This window comes from Leptonychotes weddellii, chromosome 1 (assembly GCF_054177405.1).
Source record: "Leptonychotes weddellii isolate Sample4059 chromosome 1, ASM5417740v2, whole genome shotgun sequence".
NCBI lineage: Eukaryota > Metazoa > Chordata > Mammalia > Carnivora > Phocidae > Leptonychotes > Leptonychotes weddellii.
The window spans coordinates 48,769,071-48,793,467 of NC_138369.1; the positions used below are offsets into that span (position 1 = coordinate 48,769,071).

The following is a 24,397-nucleotide window of genomic DNA, read 5'->3' on the forward strand; positions in this document are numbered from 1 at the left end:
TGTATTACGACTGAGGGAGACAGTTCTCCTTTCATGATACTTCTTCCTTAGAGTTTAAAATGGAAGTTCTGGCCGAAAGAGATCACATGGTGAGGTGAGAACAGTGGTCAGCAGTTCTGGACACCTGGGGTTCCCTGCCCTGGAGCTGAGGGCTGCAGGGAAATTTGGAATCCACAGCCAAAGGAACTAGATGCCTGAGAAGTAGAACCAGCATAAAAGACCACAGACACAAACTGAACTGAAGCCAAGCTACTGGAAGAGATGGGGTAAAAATTTAAGGCAAATGTAATAATCATTCTTAAAAGCAGCTGATTAAAGAAACGCAAATAGTGGGTGTAAAACATTAGAGTTGAAATAAAGGGCGCAAGTGAGCGAGACGCCCCATGGAAGTGGGGCAGCTGTAGAACAAATTAGTGGACTGGGAACCAGCTTGAGATAAAATTAGAAAGCCTGAATTTAGAGACTGGGAACCGAAGTGGAAACATCCAAATAACAGAAGCCCCAAAAGGAAGGGGAAAGCAGGAGTAGGAGATTTTAAGAAAGGAGGAGCCTCAGAATAGATAAGGAAAATGCCAGGCCTGGGCACACAGTGACTTGTAAGACCACAAGGGCAAAGACAGATGTTGAAAACGGCCAGAGAACGAGCAGGCCACCTGTGAACAGCAGCACTGTGAACAAGGTGAAGAACTTGAAGCTAAGGCTGTACACCCAGGCAAAACGGCCATTCACTGACAGCAGTGTCAGGTGTACAAGGCTTGGGAAGTTTGTACAGAGACTTTCCTTTGAAAATACACTCGGCGCCTGGGTGGCTCAGTTGGTTAAGCGACTGCCTTCGGCTCAGGTCATGATCCTGGAGTCCTGGGATCGAGTCCCGCATCGGGCTCCCTGCTTGGCGGGGAGTCTGCTTCTCCCTCTGACCCTCCCCCCTCTCATGTGCTCTCTCTCATTCTCTCTCTCTCAAATAAATAAATAAAATCTTAAAAAAAAAAAAAGAAAATACACTCGGAAAAGATCCAAAAGGGAGGAGGAAAACCCAGGAGTATTTGGACAAAGGTAGCAAGTAATGGTGTCCAGTATCCTAGTAGTTTTCTTTTCTGAAAAGGACCAAGGAAGGTATAATAACCTAGAACTGGAATTCTGGAGACTGATATATAAAAGGGATGGTAGGGTGTGAGTAGGAAAAGATAAAAGGGGCTCTAAATGTGCTATTTGGCTTATAAAAAATTTAATATAAAAAGTCTCAGAATTCAGTAGGAATATATCAAAATGAATGTGGCCTTTAGGACAACCACCTTAGAAACAAGGAATGCAAACTTTTAAATCAGAAAAAAAACCTGGTTTGTCAAAAGAACCAAATAGAAGGAATTTAAAAGAAAATGAGGTGGTCCCTCAAAAGCCTAACCTAACAACATTCTCAGTAAACGGGTTGTTTGCCAATTAATCTCAGATTTAAAAAAAAAAAAAACCTAACAGTATGCTGTTTATAAAAACTGCTTTAGGGGCACGTGGCTGGCTCAGTCAGTAGAAATGGGACTCTTGATCTCAGGGTCATGAGTTCAAAACGCACCACACTGGGTGTAGCGATTACTTACAAAATAAATCTTTTATTTATTTTTTTTAATAAGATTTTTATTTATTTGACAGAGAGAGAGACAGCGAGAACAGGAACACAAGCAGGGGGAGTGGGAGAGGAAGAAGCAGGCCTCCCGCTGAGCAGGGAGCCTGATGCGGGGCTCGATCCCGGGACCCTGGGACCATGACCTGAGCCGAAGGCAGACACTTAACAACTGAGCTACCCAGGTGCCCCCAAAATAAATCTTTTAAAAACTGTTTTAGACAAAAAGATACAGGGTTGGAATTAAAGGGTGGAAGAATATAAACTAGGCAAAAAGGAATCACAAAGCCAAGACAAGCAAAACTGGAGTGGCATTCTTAATATCAGACCACATAATTCTAGATAAAAATCTATCAAGAGGCCACAAAAGACATTGTATATTGAGAAAAAGAGCAAGGAGGTATAACTATCATGAACATCCCTGTGCACCTAACAATGTGGTTTCAAAATATATTAAGCAACAACTGACAGGATTGCAGAGAGAAATGGACATCTGCTTGACATCACTGTAGAGCGAGCAAAGAACTCAGGATTTGAGGGGCCAAGAATCTGGAGAGCAGAAGTACATTGAATCCTTTTTTCCTTCCCTGTACAGTTTGCTCTCAAAGTATTTGCTGATTCCTAAATTGCACATGAATAAGATGAATGAAGCAGATAAAAAGACCCCAAGCAGAAAAAGCAGCTAAGAGGTTCAAATGTTAAGCAGATATTTTGGAAAATGTCACCATGCTAGGGAAACAAAAACTGGATTTCAGAGTGCACAGTTCAGAATTCAGAAAATCTATGCTTTAGAAATATGGGCAAAGAAGGGATAAACCTCTTTAAGAGAATTTGTCCTTTATTTGCCTGCTACGAGAAAATTAAATCCTCTCCGGAAGAAGATATCATGAAGAGCCTCTACAATTCTTCCTATGCATTGTTCACCATTTAATGGAAACACCCCAAGGCAATCTACTGATTCAATATAATCCCTATGCAAATTCCAATGGCATTTTTCACAGAACAATTCTAAAATTTTTATGGAACCACAAAAGACCCTGAATAGCCAAAGCAATCTTGAAAAAGAACAAAACTGGAGGCATCATTTCCTGATTCAACTAACTATATTACAAAGCTATAGTAATCAAAGAAGTGCAGTATTGCCATAAAAACACACAAGTCAATGGAATAGAATAGAGAGCCCAGAAATAAACCCACATATATATAATTTACAACAAAGGAGCCAATAATATAAAATGGAGAAAGGACAATCTTTTCAATAAATGGTTCTGGGAAAATAGGACAGTCATATACCAAAAAAAAAAAAGGAAATTGGACCACTATCTTATGCCATCCCAAAATCAACTCAAAATGTATTAAAGACTCGAACCTAAGACCTGAAACTAATAAAGTTCCTAGAAGAAAATAGGCAGGTAGCTCCTTGACATCAGTCTTAGCAGTGATTTTTTTTTTTTTTGGATTTGACACTAAAAGCAAAAATAAAGAACTGGGACAACATCGAACTAAAAAACTTCTGCACAGCAAAAGAAACGAACAAAATGAAAAGGGAACTTACTGAATGGGAGAAGGCATTTACAAGTGATATAACCTGTAAGGGGTGAATATCCAAAATAAAGAACTCCTATAATGCAATAGCGAAAAACCAAAAGATAACAAAACATACCTGATTAAAAAATAGGCAGAGGATCTGAATAGACATTTTTCCAGAGAAGATATGCAAATGGCCAACAGGTAAGTGAAAAAGTGCTTAACATCACTAATCGTCAGGGAAGTGGAAATCAAAACCACAAAGAGATTTCACCTCACACTTGTTAGAACGACTATTATTAAAAAGACAAGAAATGGGACGCCTGGGTGGCTCAGTTGGTTAAGCGACTGCCTTCGACGCAGGTCATGATCTTGGAGTCCCAGGATCGAGTCCCGCATCGGGCTCCCTGCTGTCAGCAGGGAGTCTGCTTCTCCCTCTGACCCTCCCCCCTCTCATGCTCCCTCTATCTCATTCTCTAATTTCAATTAAATAAAATCTTAAAAAAAAAAAAAGACAAGAAATAACAGGTATTGACAAGGGTGTGGAGAAAATGGAACATGGTGCACTCTTGATAGGAATGTAAATTGGTGCAGCCACTATGGAAATAGTATGAAGGATCCTCAAAGTTAGAAATACCATGTGATTCAGCAATTCCACTTCTGGTTATTCACCTGAAGGAAACAAAAACACTAACTGAAAAAGATAAATGCACCCCCATGTTCATTGCAGCATTATTTACAACAGCCGAGACATGGAAGAAACCTAAGTGTCTATCAATGGGTGAATGGACAAAGAAGATGGAGTGTGTGTGTGCGCACGCACGTGTACGTGCATGTGTATATCCAATGCAATATTACTCAGCCATAAAATAGAAGGAAATCTTGCCTTCTGTGACAATATAGATGGGCCTTGAGGGCATTATGCTAAAATAAGACAGATACTGAGTGAACTCGAGGAATCTAAAAACTACGAGCTCAGAGATACACAACAGATTGGTGGTTCCTGGAGATGGAGAGTGGGTGAGTTGGATAAATGTGGTCAAAAGAGACAAACTCCCAGTTATACAATAAGTAAATCACAGGGATGTCATGTATAGCATGGTAATTGTAGTTAATAGTGCTGTATTGTATATTTGGAGTTTGCTAAGAAAGTAGATCTCAAGATAGTAGTTAACTGGTCAGAAGCATGGTACTTTCTGGATTGATAGAATCAACACCCTGATCTGTGTGATGGTTTCATAGATATGTACATAGATAAAAATGAGACTGTATACCTAAGATTTATTAATTTTACTGTATTTAATGTATACATCTAAAAAGTAGTACCAGAGACAAAAAGACCTATCATATTTATAAAAGAAATCAACAGGATAAAGCAATCTGAAATGTGTGTATATTTAAAACATAAGCTTGGCAGATATAAAGCAAAAACAGGAGAGGATAAAGAAATCTGTAATCATATTTGGAGATTTTAATAGACTTCCCCTAGTAACTGAGAGAAGAGACAAAATTTAAAGATAAGGATATAGATTTGGGGGGGGGGGCGGGAAACACCAAAGTTGATGTATTTGGAACACTGTCAACAACTACAGGATACATTTTGTTTTTCAAGTACTCTGGAACACTTTCTAGGACTAACCTATTTTGGACCATAAATCAAATATCAACAAAGGATAGAAATTATACAGAATATATTCTCTGATAATGCAGTCAAGGTAGAACTGAATAACAAAAAGAGGTAACAAAAATCCTAAAGTATTTGGAAATTGTGTATACTATTAACTAACCCATGGGTCAAAGAACAAATGAAAATGGAAAATAGAAAATATTTTTAACTGAGTCATCATGAAAATATGATGTTTAAAAACTTGGGGGATGCACTGGGGCGCCTGGGTGGCTCAGTCATTAAGTGTCTGCCTTCAGCCCAGGTCATGATCCCAGGGTCCTGGGATTGAGCCCCGCATCGAGCCCTGCATCGGGCTCCCTGCTCAGCAGGAAGCCTGCTTCTCCCTCTCCCACTCCCCTTGCTTGTGTTCCTGCTGTCCCTATCTCTCTGTCAAATAAATAAATAAAAATCTTAAAGAAAAAAAAAAAAACTTGGAGGATGCACTTAATGTTCATAAGAAGTTTTTAGCCAAAATGAATGTTATAATAAAATGATTCATGTCCCGGGGCGCCTGGGTGGCTCAGTCGTTAAGTGTCTGCCTTCGGCTCAGGTCATGATCCTGGGGTCCTGGGATCGAGCCCCGCATCGGGCTCCCTGCTCTGCGGGAAGCCTGCTTCTCCCTCGCCCACTCCCCCTGCTTGTGTTCCCTTTCTCGCTGTGTCTGTCAAATAAATAAAATCTTTAAAAAAAAAAAAAAAAAGATTCATGTCTGAAAATTATCTAAACGTCCATCTGAAGAAATTAGAAAAAGCAGAGCAAATTCAAGCCAACAAAAGTAGGAAGGAATAAGAGTAGAAATCAATTAAGTAGAAAATAAGTGTACAATATAGAAATAAAAAAAGCAACAGAAATACTGATTCTTTGAAGAAAATAATGCATGTGTAAGTGCAATTTCAATAAAGATCTCAAATACCCATAAACAAACTCATGTATAAAGAGCAACTTGATCTGACCGAATTGGCAGTATATATCACTGGGGAAGGGATGGGCTTTTAAGCAAAGGGCTGGTACCACTGATCATGTGGAAGAAATGAAATCAGATTCCTACCTTCATACGAAAAGTAAATTCCAGGGGTGCCTAGGTGGCTCAGTCTGCCTTTGGCTCAGGTCATGATCTTAGGGTCCTGGGATCGAGCCCCATGTCAGGCTCCCTGTTCAGTGGACAGCCTGCTTCTCCCTTTCCCTCTGTGCCCCCCCACCCCCGCTCATGCTCTCTCCCTTCCTCGCTCTCACTCTATCTCAAATCTTTAAAGAAAAATAAATTCCAGATAAAATTTAAATATGATGAACAAAAATTTAAATCTTTTTAGAAGGAAACAGAATAGTTGTATGACTTTGGGATAGGAAAAGATTTTAAATAAGGCAAAAAATTTAAGTCATAAAAGAAATGGAAATTTTACAAAATAACTTTTGTCCGGTAAAAGACACCAGTAAGAGAGTGAAGTTAAGCACTAAAAGAGATTTGCAATGTTTATAAAATGCCATTGTTAGCACTGAGAACATTAAAATAAAACCACCTAAAGTTAAAAGGAATACATTTATAAATAAGAAATTACCAAATTTATGAAAACATATTCATAAATATGCACTAGTAAACAATGAAATGCAAATTAAAACCTTCATAGATACTATTATGCATTAGAGACTAGCAATAATTTAAGTCTGACTATAAGAGATGTGAGCATAAAGTAGGAAAATAGAAAGTCATGCATGGTTGGCAGGTATATAATGGTATAAGCATTTTGGAAAAGAAAGTATTACCGAGGCAAGCAGAAGTACAACTTAGCAATTCTAATCCTAAGTATACATCTCAAAAAAGTCTTGCATATCTATGTTAAAAATGTTTGTTTAAATAGCAAAACATAAGAATACAAATGCCCATTAACAAATTGTGGTATATTCCTACACTTAGACACATAAACATGGTTGAAGCAAAAATTAAAACTGCATAAGATTATATCCAGTATCATTCCATTTTTTAGCATTCAAAGATATGCAAATCTAAAAATGTTTATGGATATATATGCATGCAGTCTCAACTATACTGCAATAAAAAAATAAAATGAGCACACAAAAACATATAAACGTAGGCAGTAGGCCTTAGGGAAAAGCAAGTGAAAGATGAAATTTAGGATAATGGTAACTTCTGGGTAAGAGCTAAGAGATGGGAAACTGCACACAAAAAACTATAAAAGTATTGATAATGCTTGATTTCTTGAGCTGGATAATGGGTTTATTATTTTTAACAGTGCACACACATGCTCTTTTATGTATATTTAATAAAAGTTAACTTATTCATGAAAATAAAACGAACTCATGAGAATTTCTGTAAAGTAAAAACATGACTGAGGCAATTTAAAATTATAAATTAACATAAATGTCACAGGGGAAGATCAAATTAGAGAATTGGAAGGTAGAGCAGAATTCAGTGTAAGATACCAACAAGTACAAATTAAAAGGGAAAACAAAATGGAGGAAAGCTCTTTAAGTTTCAGTGAAAAACAAGCTGCCACCTGGACATCTAGAGTGAACACTATGGATTAAGAGAAAGTTGTAAAAGACTCCAGAGGAAATGATAGTTTGAAAAGGAAAAAGGGGGGCACCTGGGTGCCTCAGTTGGTTAAGCGACTGCCTTCGGCTCAGGTCATGATCCCAGGGTCCTGGGATCGAGCCCCACATCGGGCTCCCTGCTCGGCAGGAGGCCTGCTTCTCCCTCTCCCACTCCCCCTGCTTGTGTTCCCTCTCTTGCTGTGTCTCTGTCAAATAAATAAATAAAATCTTTTAAAAATAAATTTAAAAAGGGGCACCTGGGTGGCTCAGTCGTTAAGCGTCTGCCTTCGGCTCAGGTCATGATCCCAGGGTCCTGGGATTGAGCCCCACATCAGGCTCCCTGCTCGGCGGGAAGCCTGCTTCTCCCTCTCCCACTCCCCCTGCTTGTGTTCCCTCTCTCGCTGTGTCTCTCTCTGTCAAATAAATAAAATATTTTTAAAAAATTAAAAAATAAAATAAAAAGGAAAAAGGATCAGATGGGCATCAGACCTACCCATAATTATTGATTTTAGAAAGTGATGGATTTGGTGGGGGTTGTGAGGAGGGTTGTGTGCAGGGATTTGAAAGTATAATCTTAAAAACATCTCAGCTGCTATTCAAGAGCAAAGACACGATGATAACCATGAACCTACAAGCACCCTGAAAGTTTATTACCCACAAAAACTTCCTAAAAGAAAAAAAAATTGTAAAGCAGGGGCACCTGGGTGGCTCAGTTGATTAAGCATCTGCCTTCGGCTCAGGTCGTGATCCCAGGGTCCTGGGATCGAGTCCTGTGTTGGGCTCCCTGCTCAGCAGGGAACCTGCTTCTTCCTCTCCCTCTGCTGCTCCCCCTGCTGTGCTCTCTCCCTCTCTCTCTCTCTCAAATAAATAAAAATTAAAAAAAAAAATAGTAAAGTGAAGGATAAAGTAGACACAACACCCCACCCCACCCCCAAACACACACACACATTATAGCAAATAGAAATAAGTAAAATGGTAGTAAGGAGGAAGATAGGACTTCTATTATGGTGGAGTAAGGAGCTCAATCCTCTCCTCAAAAAAACAATAAAAGTGGACAAAATTGTCAAAAGCAACAATTGGAAATTGTCCAAAGACATACAAAAAACTTAGATGTGTTTACTCATAAAAATGTGAACTTCAGGAAAAAACAGTAAGAGTTGGTGACATTCTTTCCACCCCGGGGCACTTACACCACTAGTTCTGCTAGGGCGTCCAAGTCATGAAAATCAGGGGCTGCACTGCTCACTTGAATGCAGATTTACTTGACTTGAACTGCAGCTTGAAAAACCCCACGTGCTTGGCTAATTATAAGCAACAATAGCAATCTCAGGGGCAAACAAACAGAGCAGGCCAGCTGCTCAGCAGGCCTGAGGTTGCAATCCTATATGGGGCAAGCAACAGGCAAGCAAATTAATCAAAATTCAACAGGGAGATGCAGGAAATGAGATAGCCACAAAGGACCTTGACATGCTCTTCATATATCCGTTGCTGACTGCCTGCCTGCACATGCAGAGGAGACCTGAGAGGGCCCGGTGAAAAGTCAAAGCCAGAGCCAACTTTGAAGTGCATGCCCCTACCACACACAGATCCATTGATAAAGATTGGAAACCTGGCTGGCTAGAGGTGTGCAAACTTCTAACCATTTACTGGTTGATCACTGATTGATGCAGACACAGGGGTGACCCCAAGGAAGCCAGGCTTAAAATAAAAACAATTTAAAGACCAGCAAAGAAGGGTGCCTGGGTAGCTCAGTCAGTTAAGCGACAGACTCTAGCTTTCAGTTTGGGTCATGAGATAGAGCCCCACGGTGTAGAGCCTGCTTAAGATTCTCTCTCTCGGGCGCCTGGGTGGCTCAGTTGGTTGAGCGACTGCCTTCGGCTCAGGTCATGATCCTGGAGTCCCTGGATCGAGTCCCGCGTCGGGCTCCCTGCTCGGCGGGGGGCCTGCTTCTGCCTCTGGCCCTCCCCCCTCTCATGTGCTCTCTCTCATTCTCTCTCTCTCAAATAAATAAATAAAATCTTTAAAAAAAAAAAAAAAGATTCTCTCTCTCCCTCTCCCTCTGCACCTACCCTGACACTCATGTGCATGCACACTCTCTCTAAAAACAAAACAGGGGTGCCTGGGTGGCTCAGTCCATTAAGTGTCTGCCTTTGGCTCAGATCATGACCCCAGGGTCCTGGGATCGAGTCCCACATCAGGCTCCTTACTCAGTGGGGAGCCTGCTTCTCCCTCTGACTGCCGCTCCCCCTGCTTGTTCTCCCTCTCTCTCTGACAAATGAATAAAATCTTTAAAAAATAAAAATAAATAAAAACAAAACCAGCAAAGATATCAGAGCTTGCTGATATCTGAGGAGACAGATTCCACAGATTTTGTGCAGGCAAGTTATTAAATGACAGCCACCACCACCACCCCTAGGGAGAAAAAGCAGAATCCAGAGTTGCTGCAATACATTTTAAATGTCCAGTTCTCAATCAAAAATTACGAGACACAAAAAGAAATAGTAAGGTGTAAACCTTATTCAGGAAGATAAAGCAGTCATTAGAAACTGTCCAGTGGATTCAGCTGGTTGACTTAACAGAAAAAGACCTCAATGCAGCTGTTATAAAAACAAACAAACTAGGGCCCCTCGGTGGCTCAGTTGTTAAGCATCTGCCTTCAGCTCGGATCGTGGTCCCGGGGTCCTGGTATCGAGCCCCACATCGGGCTCCCTACTCGATGGGAAGCCTGCTTCTTCCTCTCCCACTTCTCCTGCTTGTGTTTCCTCTCTTGCTACCTGTCTCTCTGTGTCAAATAAATAAAATCTTTAAAAAAACAAAAACTAAAGAAAATTATTTCAGAAATTTAAGGAAATATACAACAATGACTCAAGAAATAGACAACCTGAATAAGAGAGATTTTATAAAAAGCTAAATGAAAACTCTGAAGTTGTACAGTAACTGAAATGAAAAATTCACTAGGGGGACATAACAGATTTAAGCTGACAAAGAATCTGAACCTAAAGATAGAGATTATCCAATCTGAGGATTGGAAACAAAAGAATTTTTTTATATTAATAGTGCCTCAAGACCTGTGGGACATTAAGTGAACCAACATGCACATAATGGAAGTCTGAGAAGGGGGAGGGAGGAAGAAGCAGAAAAAACTATTGAAGAAATTAAGGCCCGAAACATTAACCTATGGATCTAGGGAAGCTCAATGAACCCCAAGTAGGGTAAAGAGATCAAATGAGTCATTTAAAATTTACCCACCAAGAAAAGCTCAGGCTTAGATGGCTTCACTGGTTAGTTCTACCAAATACTGAGAGAATGAATGCCAACATTTCACATATTTCCAGAAAATAGAAGGGGAGGAAACACCAACTCATTTTACAGGGCCAATATTACATGGGTACCAAGGTCAGACAAAGCTATCACAAGATAAATACAAAATATTAGCAAACTAAATTCAGAAATACACAGATAAAAGATCATGTGCCATGACCAAGTGGGATGTATCTCAGGAATGCAAGATTGTGTTAACATCCAAACATCACGTATGTAAAACACTGTATAAATAAAGGAGAGAACCTCAATATATGCAGAGAAAAATAATTTCTGATGTTTAAGCCACCCAACCTGTGGTAAGTTCTGTATGGCAATCTGCACAGACTAATGCAGGAAGGAAGGAAGGGTATTCAGATTGGGAAGGAAGAAGTAAAAGGGTCTTTACCCATGAATGACATGATCCAACTTCAAAAAATTTCAGGATATGAAAGCAATATACAAAAATCAATTGGATTTCTATATTCTTGCAACAATTCAAGAATTAAATAATTCCATTCATAACAGCATTAATTTCATGAGGTGTAAGGCTTGTATGTGACAACTACAAAACTTACTGAAGGATATTAAAGAAGACCCAAATAAAAGTATAAACATTCAATGTTTATGGATTAACAGCTTCAAAATTGACAGCATGGCAATTCTTCCTAAAATTGATCTATAGAATCAACACAAGCCTTATGAAAATCCCTGTAAGTTTGGTTTTGGGGGTTTTTGTTTTTGTTTTGTTTTTTGGTAGAAATTGGCAAATTATACAGAAATGTGAAGGACCCAAAATAGTCTAACAATTTTGAAAAAGAAGTTAAAGGACTTACACAACCCAATTTCAAAACTCCCTGTAAAGCTATAGTAATCAAGATGATGTGGGCCTGGTATAGACATCTAAGTCAATGGAATGTAATAACAGAGCCTAGAAATAAACTCTTGCATTTATGGTTAACTGATTCTTGACAAAGGTGCCAAGGCAATTCAATGGGGGGGGGGGATAGTTCATCTTTTTTGAAAAATGGTGCTAGAGGGGCACCTGGGTGGCACAGCTGGTTAGGAGTCCAACTCTTGGTTTCAGCTCAGGTCATGATCTCAGCGTCATGGGATCAAGACCCGCATCAGGCTCTGTGCTCAGCAAGGAGTCTGCCTGAGATTCCCTCTCCCTCTGCCTCTCCCTCTGCCCCTCCCATGCATGCATGCTCTCTCAGATAAATAAATCTTAAAAAAAAGGAAGTGGTGCTATCCACATGCAAAAAGATGAATTTAGACCCCTACCTTGCATCACACACACACGCACACACGCACACACACAAATTGGTCAAAATGGTTCAAAGGCCTAAAAGTAAGCTAACTCTAAATCGCCTAGAAGAAGGCATAAGAGAAAATCTTTGTGACCTTGGGTTAGGCAGAGCTCCTAGCTATGTCACCAAAAGCATGATCAATAAGAGTAAAACACTGATAAATTGGAATTCATCAAAATTAAAAGACTTCACACTTCAAGAGTTTTTCCTTACACAATTAAAAAAGTAAAGAGACAAGCCACAGATACAGAGAAAATATTTGCAAATCATAGTTTTGGTTAAGCAAATATACCCAGAATAAAAAACTCTTGCAACTCAACAAGAAGACAACCTGATTTTAAAATGCATGTAAATATATGAAGTTACCAGAGATAAATCATTAATAAGTACATTAAGAGCTATCCAAAATCATTAATGATTATAACATGCAAGTTAAAACCACAATCAGGTACCATTACACACACCCAATAGAATGGCTCTAATCAAAAAGACTGGCAATAACAAGAGTTGGTGAGGATGTGGAGAAACCAAAACCCTCATGCGCTGCGTTCTGCGGTGTAAAATGGTGCAACTTCATTGTAAAACTGCTTTAAAATTCCTTAAAATGTTAAATTTACCACATGACCCAGCAATTCTATATCTGGGTTTGTACCCAAGAGAAATGAAAACATTTTCATGTAACGATCTGTTTGCAAATGTTCATAGCAGCGATATTCATAATAGTCCCAAACTAGAAACAATACAAATTTCACCACGTGGGGAATGAGTAAATTAAAAATGTGATACATTCAATGAATGGAAGTTCAACAATTTAAAAAAGGAACTATCGATACATTCTGCAACATGGATGAACCTCAAGTGATGCTCAGTGAAAAAAGCCAGGCACAAAAGGTCACATATTGTCTGATTCCATTTACATGAAATGTCTAGAAATGGCAAATCTGTAGAGACAAAAAACAGATCAGTGGTTACCTGTGGCTGGAGGTGGGAGCAGGGATTGACTTTAAACAGGCAGAAGGAAAAACTTTATGGGGATGGAAATGTTCTAAAACTGGATTGTGATGGTTGTACAATTCCATACATTTACTTAAAAATTATTGATTAGGGATGCCTGGGTGGTTGAGTTGGTTGAGCGTCTGCCTTCAACTCAGATCATGATCCCAGGGTCCTGGGATTGAGTCCTGCATCAGGCTCCTAGCTCAGTGGGGAGCCGGCTTCTCCTCTGCCTGCAGCTCGCCCTGCTTGTGCTCTTTCCCTCTCTCTCTCTGACAAATTTAAAAAATCTTAAACTGCCAAACCAAATTTCTAAAAAAAAATTATTGATTTATATGCCTTACAATGATTAAATTTTATCATATGTAAATTACATCTCAGAGTAAAAATAGAACAAAATTAAATTATGGTTGGGTTTCAATTATTGATTATAGTATGGATAAGGTCATTTGAAATTAGCAATAACGAAAACAACAGAAACAATTTTTTAAAACTCTGGAACAATATTTCCAAGTGGTTTCAACAAAATATAGGTAATATGAAGATATTAAGTAAATTGTACAAACATATTATAAAATTTTGTACAGCCCTATTATTGTAAAATCTTCAAGACCCTTTGTTAAATGACATTAACAAAACAGTACTAACCCATAAATGGATGTGATATATTCATGTACTTGTGTGTGTGTGTGTGCCCACGTGTGTGTACACATGTAAGTGCACTGAGAAGGTAAAATAAGGGAGTAAGGGAAGATTGCTAACACTCTCAGTTGTTTGACTTTTTTATAGGCCTGTACCTCGGTCTTGTTTTGTAATTTATAAGGAATTTAAGGCAAATAACAATCAGAACATACAGTACCTATTACACTTTACAGAATATGGCCAAGGATATATACAGAGGAAATTTGTAGCCTTTCTTATTAAACAAGAAAAAATAAAAATGAATGAAATAGTCAACTCAAGAAGCTAGAAAGGTAGGGGCGCCTGAGTTGCTCTGTCAGTTAAGCATCTGCCTTCGGCTCAGGTCATGATCCCGGGGTCCTGGAATCAAGCCCCGCATCGGGCTCCCTGCTCAGTAGGGAGTGTGCTTCTTCCTCTTCCTGTGCCCCTGCCCCCATCCCCCGCCCCTGCTCATGGTCTCTCTCAAATAAATAAATAAAATCTTTTAAAAAAAAGAGAAGCTAGAAAGGTGCAGCCACTGTGAAAGACAATATGGAAGTACCTCAAAAAATTAAAAACAGAACTACCATATGATCTAGTAATTCCACTACTGGGTATTTACTCAAAGAAAATGAAAACACCAGGGATGCCTGGGTGACTCAGTTGGTTAAGCGTCTGACTCTGGCTCAGGTCATGGTCCCAGGGTCCTGGGATCGAGCCCCACGTCAGGCTCCCTGCTCAGTGGGGAGCCTGCTTCTCCCTCTCCCACTCCCCCTGCTTGTGTTCCCTCTCTCGCTGTGTCTGTCTCTGTCAAATAAATACATAAAATCTTAAAAAAAAAAAAAAGATGAAAACACTAATTTGAAAAGATAATATGCACCTCTATGTTTACAGCAGCATAATTTACAACAGCCAAGATATGGAAGCAGCCCAAGTGTCCATCGACTGATGAATGGATAAAGGAAATGTGGTGTGTGTGTGTATATATGTATGTATATGTATATGTATATGGAATATTACTCAGCCATAAAAAAGAATGAGATCTTGCCATTTGCAATGAGGTGGATGGACCTAGAGGGTGTTACGCTAAGTGAAATTAGTCAGTCAGAGAAAGACAAATACCATATGATTTCACTTATATGTGGGATCTAAAAAATAAAAATGAACAACAACAAAAACAAATAGACTCTTAAATACAGAGAACTTGTAGTTGCCAAAGGGGAAGTGGGTGGGGGGATGGGTGAGATAGATAAAGGGCATTAAGAGGTACAAACCTGCAGTTAGAAAATAAGTCGGAGGGATTCAATATGGTCAACAATATTGTAATAATGTTGTATGGTGACTACACTTACTGTGATGAGCATTGAGTAATGTACAGAATCATCTAATCACTATGTTGCACACCTGTAACTGACATAACATTGTATGCCAATTATACTTCAATAATAAAAAAAATTTAAAGAAGCTAGAAAAAAGGAAAAAAATACAGTTTTAAAATATTATAAAAAATAAAAGCTAAAGTTAATTAGAAAATAGAAAAACAGAAAAAGCAGACTGACAGATCCAAGAACTGGTTCTTTTGTAAAAACCTGAACACTAATGGGGAAAAAGCCTCTTCACTGGTTTTCATAAACAATATACACTTTGAAAGCTTACAAACTTCTGAGAGACTTTCTTCTTCCTAGAGATTGGGGTGGGGGCGCTGCACAGAGCCCCTGGATGGACAACTTGAAGTCGCAGCTTTTCGGTTGGTGTGGAATGAGGGAGGCTCTCCCCGGCCATTCAGGCCACACAGTGCACCCAGCCTTCTTACACCTCAGCAGCTCCTTAGCTCCTATTCTGTTCTTCTTACACATTTAACACACCAGACACACACGCGCACACACACACCCCAGCTCTTCCTTCAAGATGAACTCTGGGGCCAAGGTAAAGAGCGTTCTTTTCACTTGCAGGGAGGATGGGGCCCTGAGGGCTGGGAGTGCACGCGTCTGACCCGGCTCAGCCCCGCAGCCTGTACTCCCGCCCACCCGGCCCAGGGTCCCAGGAGAGCAGATACAGGCACCAGTTATCTAGCCTGTATCTCCCCGCCGGTGACTGGACAGCCCCACGTGGAGCCAAGGCCTGGGACCCCTGACCTGGGGAGGAGAGAGCACCCACCTGGATCAGGCTGGGCTCCCGGCCTTTGTCAGTTAGCACCATGGTGTTCCGCCCCTGCAGGTACTTGTCCCTGTGGGCTTGGATCTCGTAAGCGAGGGTGGATTTCCGACTTAGGAAGCGTTCAAGACAGGGGGCCGGCGGAGATGGCAAGACCATCACTTTTCCATCTGTGAGATCGTCTTGTGAGATGGGCAGCCCCAGCTCTTGGCTCAAGTCCTTGACCATGGTGGAGGACGGCAGCAGGTCTCTGGTGATCACCTCCCTGAGCTTGGTGCAGTGATGGCAGATGCTGTAGATCCTGCAAGGCAGAGGGCCACCCACATGGCCTCACCTACCTTTCAAGATCCATCAAACCAGTCCCGTCTTCCAAGAGAACATGAAGCTCAGGAGCTGTTTAGCTCATCCCAGGTCACAGAACTCAGAGATGCAAAGCTTCGATTCCACCTGGACGAGCCCACAAAAGAGAATGCCTCCTTTTTGCTCTCCTCCCAGCCCCCAGAAGTTAATGGCTTCCCACAGTCCACTCTGATTATTTTTCTGCTACTGTGGCCTTATTCCATGCCTGTCACCAACCCACACCCCACCAGGGAGCAGCCCAACCAGCTAGCCATCAGGGGTGTAGATCTCCCGCCACAGGAAGAGGGCACTGTACACTCAGCCTCGTATCTCAGCAAAGCACAAGGAATGAGCGGTCACCCTCCCACCCCTGCCCTGAGAGTCCTCCTCGCTGCCCTCTCCCAGGGGCCCGCTGTGCTGTGGGCACTTGGTTCACGCGGACGCTCTGCAGAATCCATGTCAGGAGCTGTTATTTGCTGCTCAGTGTCTCTGGCACTTCTGAGGTCCAGCGTGAGGCGCATGCCTGAAGACAGTCTCTGCCTTTCACCAGCTGAGGTCCCTGGCCCACCCCTTGGCCTTTCAGATGCAAATAAAGCCATGATGAATGTGCAGCTACCTGGGATGCTGTGAATGCTTAATAAATAGCAGTTTTCTTCCCTTTCCCTAAGGCAGGGCAGGGCCCAGCGTCCCCTCACTGACCGCCGAGGCTCTGGACACCCAAATGCTCCAGCACCTCCCCAGCACGAGCCTGCTGAGGCCCACTGCACCGTCCACCCTTCTTGACTTGCAGCTTCGGCCTGCCGTTGTGGGGTTCGCAACCCACACCTGCCTGGCCCCTCAGGCAGAGCTGCAGGTGGAGAGGTGGGGGATAATAGGACTAAGTCCCCTCTCTCCGCATCGCTCGGCTCTCTCCCTTCCTCTCTCTCCTGGCTCCACCCTCTCCTTTATTAATACATTTGATAAGCTGGGAGCCAACTCTCAGCCAGGGCTGTTGCTGGCTTTAAAGCCTAAAGAGATGGTTTGCACCCCCAGCCACAGACTACAGTGAGTGGACTGTCTACCCGATGAAGGTCTGCTCACTGCCACTCAAGGTCAGCCCTTTGTGACTTCCTGAAAAAACCAGCTACTGTCCTTCACTGCCCCCACAAAGCCCAGCACAGGCTGGCCATGGTCCCAGGGGTCCCACTGCACTACGTTTTGTCAGTCTCCACTCCAAACTGGGGGTGCCTCGCTCAGCCCTCCTGCTCCCTACGTGAATGGAGAAGGCCCTCCCAGAGCATGAGCCATGCTCAATCCAGCGGGAGGAGTTCACGGCTTCACAGGGTCACCAGCAGAAGGCCTGGGGGCAGGGCAGGGGGGAGGTCCCCAGTACTGGAGTAGAAGGAACAGCACAGGTAAAGGCAGGCACACAGTGGAAGATCTAGATCTTTGGAGGATACCTTTCTGCACAGGAGGTTAGGGAAGAAGCAAAGAAAAGCAAACATTCAGTTGGTAGAGAAAACTGTTGCAGGCCTGGTGGATCTGGTTCTGGTCCTCCTCACTCACTGCTCAGGCTGTTCCAGGCTATTCCCCAAGAACAGCAGAGAGCTTCGTGTGACCTGTGTTGGAGTAAATTGCCCTTCTTTCCCCAGTGTTTCCAAAACCCCCCTGGGAGAGTGTGTGGAATAGTCACTGGGAATGACACAGGCTCAGGGTCCCTTGGAACTGAATTCCACTCCTGGCTCGGCTCCTTTGGGCATAAAGAATAATAAAAACTGGGGCGCCTGGGTGGCTCAGTTGGTTAAGCGACTGCCTTCGGCTCAGGTCATGATCCTGGAGTCCCTGGATCGAGTCCCGCATCTGGCTCCCTGCTCGGCAGGGAGCCTGCTTCTGCCTCTGACCCTCCCCCCTATCATGTGCTCTCTCTCTCTCATTCTCTCTGTCTCAAAAAAAAAAAAAAAAAAAAAAGAATAATAAAAACTGGGGCACCTGGGTGGCTCAGTCGTTAAGCGTCATGGTCCCAGGGTCCTGGGATCGAGCCCCGCATCGGGCTCCCTGTCCGCGGGGAGCCTGCTTCTCCCTCTGCCTCTGCCCCTGGCCCCTGGAGGGGCTCCTGCACCACCCCGGGGCACCCCCCGCCATGGGCACCCCCAGGGAGGTGGCCTTCACCCCCGTGGCAGCATGGTGCACCTGGTCAGGGCCTGGAAGGCCTTCTGTAGAACGCTGTTGCGGATGCAGAGTGCCGAGCACTTCATGAGCTGTGACAGCGGCTTGAAGAGGTGCACTTGGTATAGGATGGTCTCCAGGTCGGCGTAGAGGCGGTGGTGGAACCGCAGCGCCGAGTTGTAGAGCACCTTGGAACTGCCCTGTTCTGCTTTGGTGACTCTGCAAGGAGGCCACGGGGCAGGGCTTTAGCGCTGCTCTGCGGCCTCCTGGAATGCTCCACGGTTTTGCCCTTTGGCAGAACTTTTTTTTTTCCTTTTTCTTTCTCTTTTTGCTTGTTTAAAAACACACGAACAAAAGGAGTGCATTAATAATAGATCATCTGAAAAAAATAATAAAACAGCTGATAGATGATCTTTCCAAACCTTGGCAGTGAAAATGCTGAACCCTGCCTCATTTTCCTCTCGCCCTGCCCCCGCTCCCATTCTCCGTCCCTGCTCACACCTGGCTTGCTGGCATTCCCGGCCTGGCAGAGTTTCTAAGCACACCCTGCTACGCCACCCCCCTGTGTTGGTACTTGCTGCTCCTGCCCCTGGTGGAAACTGAGGGAAGGCAGCAGAGACCCTGCCTATCCCCTCGGTGACTCTGTGTTTGATCATGGGGTTTCCCCTTTGGTGAAGTACCTGTTCAAGTCTTTTGCCCACTCTTCCCTTGGCCTGTTTTCATTTTCTTATTGATTCATGGGTGTTTTTACATTCAGGATACCAGCTCCACACACTGCAAATAATTTTTTTCTCAGTCTGTCTTTTCATAATTTTTATGATCTCTTTGGATGAACAGAATTTATTCACTTTAACGTAGCCAGATCCAGCATCTTTTTCCTTTATCCTGTGTACTTCTGTCTTGTTCAAGAAATCTTTCTTTATCCTACTCATCTAAAAGCTTTCTCATTTTGCTTTTCAGAAATGGATTTTTCTTTTCTGGTGAACTCTGAATAAGATCAGGTAATTGTGGCCTAGTCGACTGCACTGTGTCCATCAATAAGGCATTCTATTTTTATCAGATGTCGCCATTGGAGGAAATTAGGTACTGGGTGCATGGAACTACTCTATATCATTTTTGCAACTGATTGTGAATCTATAATTATTCCAAATGGGTTTTAATCTATCTGGAATTTATTTTTGTGAATTGTGTGAACCAGCAAATTAGGAAACTCTCAGTGAATTAGGAACAGAGTGGAACTTCCTCAAATTGATAAAGGACATCTACAAAAAACCTACACCTAACATCATATTTGTGATGCGGAAAGACTAATATCTTCCATCAAAGATCAAAAACAAGACAAGGATGTCACAACTGCAGGTCCTCTCCATCACACAAAGGAAATACAGATTGGAAAGGAAGACACTGAAGATGACACAAACAAATGGAAAGACACTCCATGCTCATGGACTGGAAGAACAAATATTGTGAAGATGTCAATGCTACCTAGAGCAATCCACACATTCAATGCAATCCCCATCAAAATACCAATAGCATTTTTCACAGAGCTAGAACAAACAATCCTAAAATTTGTATGGAACCACCAATCTTGAAAAGAAAAACAAAACTGGAGGTATCACAATTCCAGATTCCAAGTTACACTACAGAGCTGTAGTCATCAAAACAGTATGGCACTGGCACAAACACAGACACACAGATCAATGGAGCACAATGAAGAGCCCAGAAATAAATGTAGGATTAACATGTCAATTAATGCATGACAAAGGAGGCAAGAATATTCAATGGGAAAACAGTCTCTTCAACAACTGGTGCTGGGAAAACTGGACAGCTACATGCACAGAATGAAACTGAACCACTTTCTTACACCAAACACCAACTCAAATGGATTAAAGACCATAAAACTCCTGGAAGAAAACGCAGGCAATAAGCTCTTTGACATTGGTCTAAGTAATATTTTTTTGGTTATGTCTCCTCAGGCGAGGGCAACAAAAGCAAAAATAAACAAATGTAACTACATCAGACTAAAAAGCTTTTGCACAGTGAAGGAAATGAACAAAAAGAATAGGTGACCTATTGAATGGGAGAAGCTACTTGCAAACAATATACCTACTAAGGGATTGATATCCACAATATATAAAGAACTCATATGACTCAATAACAAAAACAAAAAAACAAACAACCCAATTAAAAAATGGGCAGAGCAGCTAAATAGAAGCTGATGGCCAACAGACACCATGAAAAGACCTCAACATCCCTGAACATCAGGGAAATGCAAATCACAACCGCAATGGGATACCACCTCATACCTGTCAGATGACTATTATCAAAAACACAAGAAATAACAAGTGTTGGTGACGGAGGATGTGGAGAAAAGGGAACTCTTGTGCACTACGGGTGGGAATGCAAACTGGTGCAGCCACTGTGGAAAACAGCATAGAGATTCCTCAAAATTTAAAAACAGAACTACTTTATCATCCAGCAATTCCACTACTGGGTATTCAGCCAAAAGAAAATGAAAACACTAATTCAAAAAGATATGTGCACCACTATGTTCATTGCAGCATTATTGCAATAACCAGGATATAGAAGCAATCTAAGTGTCCATCAATAGGTGAATGGATAAAGATGTGGGGGGTGTGCGTGTGTAATGGAATATTACTCAGCCATATAAAAGAATGAGATCTTGCCATTTGCAACAACATGAATGAACCTAAAGGGTATTATGCTCAGTGAAATAAGTCAGACAGAGATAGACAAATACTGTATGATTTCACTTACATGTAAAATCTAAAAACCAGCACAAACAAACAAAACAAAACATTCCACAGGTATAGAGATCAAATTGGTAGCTGCTGGGGCTGGGAGTGGGGGAGGAATGGGTGAAACAGGTGATGGGGATTAAGAGGTACAAACTTCCAGTTTTAAAATAAATAAGTCACAGGGCGCCTGGGTGGCTCAGTTGGTTAAGCAACTGCCTTTGGCTCAGGTCATGATCCCAGCATCCTGGGATCGAGTCCCACATCAGGCTCCCCACTCTGCGGGGAGCCTGCTTCTCCCTCTCCCACTCCCCCTGCTTGTGTTCCCTCTCTCGCTGTGTCTCTCTCTGTCAAATAAATAAATAAAATCTTAAATAAATAAATAAATAAATAAGTCACAGGGATGTAATGTGCAGCATAGGGAATAGTCAATAATATTATAATAACTTTGTATAGTGACAGATGGTAACTGGATTTACCGTGGTGATCATTTTGCAATGTATGAAAATATCAAATCACTGTCTTGTACACCTGAAACTAATACAATATTGTAAATCAATTATAATCCAATTAAAAAGAAAAGAAAACATGTCCACCCAAAAACCTGTAAATTATTGTTCACAGCAGCTTCATTTGTAATAATCTAACCAAAATGTCCCTCAACAGATGGATGGTGAAACCGTGGCACGTCCATTCCATGAAACACTATCCAGCAACAAAAGGGAGCAAACTATGGATACATGCAAGAATGTGCATCTCTAGCACTTTATGCTGAGTGGAAAAAAACAATCTCCTAAGGTCATCTACTATATGATTCCACTAATATGTAAGATCACATACAGAGGAAAAAATTAAGGAGATGGAAAACAAGATAGTTAAAGAGGGTGGGCACGGCTATGAACACACAGCTTGAGCGAGCTCTCTGTGGTGATACGCTAGTTCAAGATCTTCATTATAGTAGTGGTCACACAAATTTGTATGTGATAAACTGGTACAAACAACCCACACATTGTATTGACATTGGTCTCCTGGCTTAGATATTGCACTATAGTTAAGTAAGATGTAACCGATGTGGGGAAATGGTATGTGGGATCTCTGTAATAGTCTTTAAACTTCCTGTGAATCTATAATTCTTTCAAAAGTTGAAAATGTACACAGATTTTTAATGCAGCTGGAAGTGACTTCTGTGAATGGTTTGATGTAGGAAATTATTTTCCTTTTTTCTATGGACAAACAATTTTGCCAACACCATTTTTTGAAAAGTTTCTCCTTTCCTCACAGATTTTTTTTGCCTGCTAGCGGTATTTTTCAATTGAGATTTAATTTAGGTGCCATATAATTCATCCATTTAATGGGTGTAATTCAATCATTTTTAGTCTATTCACAGATACATGCAACCATCTTCACAATTTTCAAGCTTTCTTACCACCTAAAAAAGAAACCTGTACCCACTACCTATCACCCCCTATACTCTCACCCCTTGACCCATAGCCCTAAGTATTCACTGATCCTCTTTCTGTCTCTATAGGTTTGCCTATTTTGGACATTTCATATAAATGACTCAACCAATATGTGGTCTTCTGTGACTGGCTCCTTTCACTTCGCTTAATGTTTTCAAGGGTTATCCATGTTGTAGTGTCAGTCAGTATTTCACTACTTTTTATGTCCAAATAATAGTTCATTGTATTTCTATGTCACATTTTGCTTAGCCATTCATCAGTTAATGGACATTTGGATTGTTTCCATCTAATGGCTATTATAGTGCTCTTATAAACAGTTATATACTATTTAGTGTGGACATATGTTCTCAGTTATCTTGGGCATTTACCTAGAAGTGGGACTGCTGGGTCATACAGTAACTCTTTTTAGTCATTTGAGGAACTGCCAGACTGTTTCCCAAGGTGACTTTACCATCTAATTCATCTAATTCTTACCAGCAGTGAATGACAATTCTGATTTCTCCACATCCTTGTCAACACTTGCTACTATTATCTGACATGTTTAATTCCAGCCAAACTGGTCTGTGTGAAGTGGTATCAAATCATCTAAATTCACCCTTTTAATGTGTACAATTCAATGGTTTTAGTATATTCATTTGCTGATCTTGCAATGTCACACGTCATATGTCAAGCGACTGCTTACATGTAGGTCTGTATTTGGATTTTCTATTATATTCCATATGTCTGCTTGTCTATCCCTGATCCAATAAATTGTCTTAATCACTAGAGTTTTATAAGAAGCCTTGATACCTTGTAGAACAAGTTCTCCCATCTTGTTCTTACTCAAGAGTGTTTTTTTTTTTTACATGATGATGTAAATTTTTAAATCAGTTTTTCAAGCTCCATACTTTTAAAATTGGGATTGCTTTGAATCGATATATCTGGTTTGCGGGTAACTGACACCTCTATAATACTGAGTGTTGGGCGCCTGGGTGGCTCAGTTGGTTGCGCGACTGCCTTCGGCTCAGGTCATGATCCTGGAGTCCCTGGATCGAGTCCCACATCGGGCTCCCTGCTCAGCAGGGAGTCTGCTTCGTCCTCTGACCCTATCCCCTCTCATGTGTTCTCTCTCTCTCATTCTCTCTCTCTCAAATAAATAAAATCTTTAAAAAATAAAAAAATATATATATATATATAATACTGAGTGTTCGATTCCATGAACATGGTAGGTCTCTTCACTTATTTAGGTTTCTTTAATGTTTTTAAAAGTTCTATAATATGCATGATAGAGATATTCTAATCCTTTCTGTTGAATTTATTCATGTGAATTTCATATTTTTATACTTTAAAAGCATTAACTTTTTTAAAAAATAATTTTTTGTATGTAGATGGTAGTCAGAAATTCAATAGATTTTTACATTAATGTTTGTATCCAGAAACCTCATTAAACTATCCTATCTGAAAATGTTTTTTATATTCTTGGAATTTCTTATATTTAAACTTATTGACAGTTTAAAACACTTATTTCAATGTCTGTAACATCTATCATTAATTTTCAGCCTTTCTTCTTTTCTAATATAAGCATTTGAGTCTATAAAGTTTCCTCTAACACTTTAACATCACCCCACAAATTTAGATATTATACTATTTTCATTATTGTTCAATTCAATAATGTCTAATTTCTATTACAGTTTCGCTTTTGACCCATGGTTTATTTGGAGGTATTTGTTAATTTCCAAGCATGTGAAATTTTTTTCCTGGTTAATGATTTTTTATTTGTAGTTTAACTGAACCGGGGCCAGTGCACATATTTTATATTATTTCTTCTACTGGGACAAAATTGTTCATGGAGATATAATTCACATACCATACCCCCTGACTTAGCCAAACTGCCAAGTTTGAGGTCATAGTTCCCCAAACTGCCCTGACTTCTGATACCAACT

The 24,397-nt window shown here is 41.1% G+C and overlaps 1 protein-coding gene across 3 annotated transcripts in view; it reads right to left on the reverse strand.

Moving 5' to 3' along the window:
• Positions 1-24,397, reverse strand: part of CFAP92 (cilia and flagella associated protein 92 (putative)) — a 66,461-nt gene that overhangs the window by 6,747 nt on the left and 35,317 nt on the right. For all 3 annotated transcript variants that reach the window (XM_081822830.1, XM_081822814.1, XM_081822822.1), the window contains exons 10-11: positions 18,284-18,478; positions 15,779-16,076 (exon numbers count right to left, since the gene is read on the reverse strand). In XM_081822830.1, coding sequence (XP_081678956.1) covers positions 15,779-16,076; positions 18,284-18,478 — 493 coding nt within the window. The remainder of the gene's footprint in view (positions 1-15,778; positions 16,077-18,283; positions 18,479-24,397) is intronic.